Below are 5,510 nucleotides of genomic sequence, written 5' to 3'. Positions count from 1 at the left end.
AAGCACTGGGTTTGGTTATTTTTACTTGAGTGTTGTCAGCTCAATTACTAAATAGAGTTTGCAGGTGCAAGGCAAAAACTTTTGAACACATCCAAACCAATGAAACTACTACTTTGTGTAGAAAGTACCTAACCCAAAATTGTGTACATAACAGTTCCAGGGGTTTACTACATAAGGGATGTAAAGTAAACAATGTATAATGTTTTACAAGAAAAAGGCAAAACAATATGCTTGCAAGGGATTCAACATCTCTTTAGCATTGTATAGGATGAATGCATAATCAAACAAAAACGACAAAGGATGACATATAACTTTTGACGATTTTGCTCTGCTTACTACGCAGACTCATCAACTCCTGTGCTAGAATACTCTTCGTCATCTGTACTTGGGTCACTTGCAAACTCCCTGCAAATAAATAACAAGAAACAGAAAAAAAAAAAACCATCAGGATATATAGGATATACCGTACTGTTCGAGGGATAATACAATATAAGTATTGTATTGCATACAACAACTAAATGCTTACCCAGTTTGTGCGATTGGTATGCCATTTATATTCTTCAACTCATGACAATTTTTTTTATCATGTTGTTGGTCATGTTTTTTACATCCATGACAAAATCTACCTTTACCATTTGCCTTCTTTGCGGCTTTCAGTCTCCCCTTTTCTTTCCCTGCCTTCAATCTTTTCCCACATCCTTTGGCCCTTACTTGAACAGGTTCATTATAAATATGTTGAGAAGGAAGACCATTTTTGTTCAAATGGCACCACTGCAGAATTAACATCCTCACCATCAGCCATCTTGTGATTATGCTTGTCCAGAACATCCTTTAATGAATCTAAAAACAGAGCACTTGCTTCTTCGCTACCAATAATTTTATCAATTACATCCACAGCATATTGGCATAACCGGCTCCGTCTAGCAAGCAAATCTCTGTTATCTGTTATCTCCACACCGCATCATCAAGAACTGTCTCATCTTTTATTGATATTGTCCACCTCTTTAAGATGTATTGATCTGGCAATGTATCAACAAGTCATATAAATATAAGAAATGCCAAAATATGTCTACATGGTATCCCAGCCATCTCAAACTTTTTGCAGCTGCACGATACAAAATCTGAATCTTTGGCATAAGTAATCACACGACCCTTAGGGTTCTCCATTTTTTTTCTCAGTGCAGTATACACCATGTACGTATCATTCTCATGTGACAGCTCAAATCTGTAATTGCAACATTGCGACAACTGAGCATAGAATTCTTTAAAGCATTCATGTGTATAGACACGAGCCATTTGGTCTGCCATCTCAAATTGTGAGTCAAAATTTGGCTTCTCATTGATGTCAACATGGTCCTCTATTAATTCCATATGTCGTTGACGAGTAACAGCCCGACTAAACTGTATCATAAAATCTATCAATGTGTTTTCTTTAGAAATAAACCTCTTGTAAAAAACATGCCCACTTTCTGCTCGTTGACTACTTGACATCCCAGCTGAAAACATATGGTTTACATATGCAGGCACCCATGTTGACTGAATATCGTACATAATTTTTAACCATCCATTATCACTTAAACCACTATTCTCAACAATCGTTGTCCACCTGGCATCAAACTCATCTCTATTTTCGGAATTCCATATGCAATCTTGAAATTGATCATAATAATGAGAATATTTTCCTGGGTCTATTTTTTCAGAAAATTTATTTAGAATATGCCAGCTACAGTACCTGTGAAATGTCTGTGGGAGAACTTCAGAGATGGCTTTCGTCATTGCTGGATCTTGATCAGTAATAATCATCCTCGGAGCATCACCTGGCATTGCTTTCAAAAACTCTTTAAAGAACCATGTAAAAGAACCAGTTGTCTCGTTGCTTAAGAATGCACAAGCCAAAATTATCGTCTGCCCATGATTATTTACTCCCACCAAAGGTGCAAAGATCAATGAATACGCATTGGTGTTGTAAGTTGTGTCAAATATTACAACATCACCATAAAACTTGTAAGATCGTCTAGAAATTGCATCGGCCCAAAAGATATGTGTGATCATGTTTTCGTTGTCAGCCTCTATTTTGAAACTGAAAGAAGGATCTTTTTCTTTCTCGTGCAAGAAGTATTCATGCAACATATCCCCATCATGCCCTTTCACCTCTTTGCGACAATCCCTTCTATGGTTATAAATATCTTGTTGCAAGCACCCAATGTTTTCTAGTCCTCCTGAATTTACTCCAAGAAAGTCAAACTGCTTACATGGTGGCACATTGACTGCAGTTAATTGCTTTGATAATGATTTATGAACCGATGAAACGTCACGATGGATCTTTGTCAAATGCTTTCTTCGTGGGGTAGTTAAAGGATGGTTGTGACCCTCAACAAAAATAGTAACAACATATTTGCCGATCGGAGCACGTTTCAAAACTACTATTTTTGCCTTGCAATTTTGTCTTGTTTGATTCCGTTTTCTTTTCTTTCTTGTGACCTTTGAGGTTCCCTCCTTAGAGCACGCATACTCTTTTCTTACAATCACACCATCCTTCTTCTTGTTAGAATGACGTTTGACATCAAACCCTGATTCTTTTGCATAGCTTTTGTAAAACGTCTCAACATCTTCTAGTGTGTGAAATTATTGGTTCTTCATAGGAATCAGATCAGCCTTCACTTGAGGACAATAAATAGCAGTATCATCGAGATTTTGTTGCGACTTCATTAAATTATCAAAGCAACTGAACTGCAAACGAAAACAAACTCAGTCACAAAATTAAAAATGGATTATGAAGAGCACCACTGAACTACTTAGCATGCTTCTCTAATATCTAGTCCAAGGTAAATTGAATATCTAGCTAGGTAAACTAAAGACAAAAGAAGCTTTATGCTAATTATATCCTTGCAAATTGTTCCCACCAACACGTGCATCCAGGAAACGTTTTTATTTTTTTATTTTTATCAAATTGATCTTTACCAAGTCATATAATTGTACAGAATTATATGACCCCAAATAGATGTGCCAAGCAGCAAACTGCAGACCCATGCCAGCAATGGCTCTAAAACATAGACAATATTGAGCAGCAAAATTGACCGGAACATGAAACGTATAACTTGTTACATATAATTAACACAACACAGCCATGATTCCTATGAAAACTGTACAGAAAATAAGATTGATTGCTTGAAAATAGTACAAATAGAAAATAATGATATCTTTGAAACCTAGAAAAAATCGACATGTACAGTTCAAGAATTCGATTGAAGCCACTAAAAAGAAAAATCATCCAATTTTAGAGAAATCAATAGAGATCAAACAAACCTTGGAGAGATTATGAGGGAAAGAGGAGTTTGTTTTCCGGTTGGCTTTGGGTGCGCCAAGCACAGCAGAGGAAGAGGAGAAGAGAGCTGTGTGTGAGCACACAGAGGAGAAGACGTCTTCTTCGATAGTTCTTTTTTTTTTTCCGTTCTTTATTTGTTAACTCATGGGTTTAACCCTGGTTAGGAGAAGTGAGTTGTGACCCGTTAGATTTAAGTGAATTGATCCAAGGGTTGAGAGAGGAGTCCCACACTTTAATTTCAAAGAGGGATCCCTCTCTGGAAGGGAACTGATATATATATATATATAATATATACACTTGCTTACTTAATTAAGAGGCAATCTCAAGACATTACTGTTCTTAAATTAGAGACATGATGTGAAAAGAAGTTTACAATCATATGTAACTGTTAATAAGTTTGATGTCGGGGATCTGATTCGATCGGCATTGATGAGTATAACTTAGGGTTTGCTTGATCTGAATCGATGTAGCTGTGAAGGGGTTTTCTATGTGTTATTTTTTTCAACTTTCAATATTGGTATGGAGCATCAAAAATAAAACTTTCAACAATGGATGTCCTTAGTATTAGTATAAGACGATTCTATTTCACACTTCTCTCCGACCTCCTTGACACTGTAAATAGATAGCTGGATATCTCATCCATTCCAATTAAAGATGGTTGCAGTGGTTGCCTTGTTGCCTAGTTGGTTGGTAGCAAGTATGATTCAGCTAGCTAGCCGACCAATTAGTCCTTGCTTGTGACTCATCAGCACTTTCCTATTTTGTAACTCACTCATGAAGTTAACCAAACGAGGACCACCTCCCATGATCAAAATTTTGACGGTTCAGTTAATATTTACAGCTAGTGGTTTTGTTATTAGAAATCCCTTTGGTAAACTCCTAGCTGCAACAACATTATACTCATGCCACACTACAATTCCGATAGCATAAGCTTTGGCGCTTCGTAGCTGAAGATACAAAGATAGTTGGCAATCCTTCTATCCCACAAAATACCTGAAGTTACTGCTCTCTACCAAGAAGAACAAGCTCTGAAGTCACTAACTCCCGCATTGTCTCAGGTAAATCATGCATATGCATATCATGTGTTTTTCACAGAGGATAGCAGCTTTGCTTGCTATCCTGGTTCTGAGTCCTTAGTTGTCTTCGATTTCAAAGATCCTGTTAGCATATTCTAATAGGTCTGTGCTTGGTTTTCAAACTGTTATGTGACAACTGAGGTTTTTGTAAAAGCTTTGGCGCTCAAATCAGTCATGGGTTGAGATCTTGTGTTGTGCCAACCCGTGACCAAATGGTTTGCGATCCAAGGCTCCAGTAAGGCATAATGATGCCCAGACCAAAGGTAAAGATGGAATTGTCTGAGTCTAGACCAGTTCTCATTGGCTGAGTCGTGGTCCACTGTTGGACTGAGTAAGAGGTTGTATAACCTTATTACTCCATGTTTAAATCAAACCTGTTTTAGGAAAGGTATCATTGTGTCCTTAAGTTGGCTCGTGACAACTGTGTTGGATCTGCAGCAAATCACTTCTGTCCAAAACCCTTTCTGAAGCAAGTTGGCAGCTTTGCTTGCGTCATCCCTTTGATGCATGTCTGCCTATATATTGTTATAGCTTTGGCTATGCTCGTTGGTTGTTGAAATCTGCTATATTTCATTTTCATTAATTGAGTCTAGTCTCGTGCTTGCATTGTTCATGCTGCTCTAAGTCTTACTTGAGATTATAAATCTTAGAGCTTGAACTAAAAACTCTTTTCATAAACTCATATCATGTTGCATATCATGAGGGATGTGTAGTGCAACCAACCCAAGAAGTGTTCATGTTGAATCTGCTATTGGGTAGCTGAATTCACGAACAAGGCTTCTGAAATCGTGTCCAGTTGTGGCTACATAGAAACAAGAGAGGTGATAGACTAGTTTAGGACTAGATAGGATAGCATAGTGTTGTTGTATCCCTGGATCTGTTATTCTTGTAATAAGTCAGTTTTACATAGTAGAAAAGTTTGTCCCTGAAGAAAAAGGGGCACACAGTTTTTCTCCCTGCTTCAGAGTTTCTGTGAGTAAAAACATTTGTGTTGATTGTTTATTTACTGCTATTTACTTGTTGCAAATTCGTGTTTTGCACCTTGGGATAGCACAAGCCATTGCTATCCTCTGAAACAGAAGTCAACGAAAATTTGAAAAAGGCCTATT

General features: G+C 37.4%; 1 protein-coding gene across 1 annotated transcript; it reads right to left on the bottom strand.

Annotated features, from left to right (window-relative positions):
- Positions 1 to 335: 335 nt before the first annotated feature.
- On the bottom strand, positions 336 to 2,052 carry LOC101298451 (protein FAR-RED IMPAIRED RESPONSE 1-like). The gene is made up of 3 exons (XM_004305948.1): positions 1,074 to 2,052; positions 750 to 942; positions 336 to 405 (listed from the first exon to the last, which is right to left on the bottom strand). Exons 1-3 carry the CDS (start codon positions 2,050 to 2,052, stop codon positions 336 to 338), a joined length of 1,242 nt encoding a protein of 413 aa, XP_004305996.1.
- Positions 2,053 to 5,510: the final 3,458 nt, after the last annotated feature.

This window comes from Fragaria vesca, linkage group LG6 (assembly GCF_000184155.1).
Source record: "Fragaria vesca subsp. vesca linkage group LG6, FraVesHawaii_1.0, whole genome shotgun sequence".
Taxonomy (NCBI): Eukaryota; Viridiplantae; Streptophyta; class Magnoliopsida; order Rosales; family Rosaceae; genus Fragaria; species Fragaria vesca.
Note: the sequence above shows the minus strand (reverse complement) of the source record. Positions and strands in the feature narration are given on the sequence as shown.

What these genes read in the sequence shown, in the direction of transcription:
- LOC101298451 (XM_004305948.1), bottom strand. Translation starts at nt 2,052, where the DNA reads ATGATCACACATATCTTTTGGGCCGATGCAATTTCTAGACGATCTTAC. An exon ending in TGAGATGGCTGGGATACCAT is followed by an intron (nt 943 to 1,073) that starts GTAGACATATTT and finishes TGGAGATAACAG; the next exon opens with ATAACAGAGATTTGCTTGCT. An exon ending in GTGCCATTTGAACAAAAATG is followed by an intron (nt 406 to 749) that starts GTCTTCCTTCTC and finishes ATTTATTTGCAG; the next exon opens with GGAGTTTGCAAGTGACCCAA.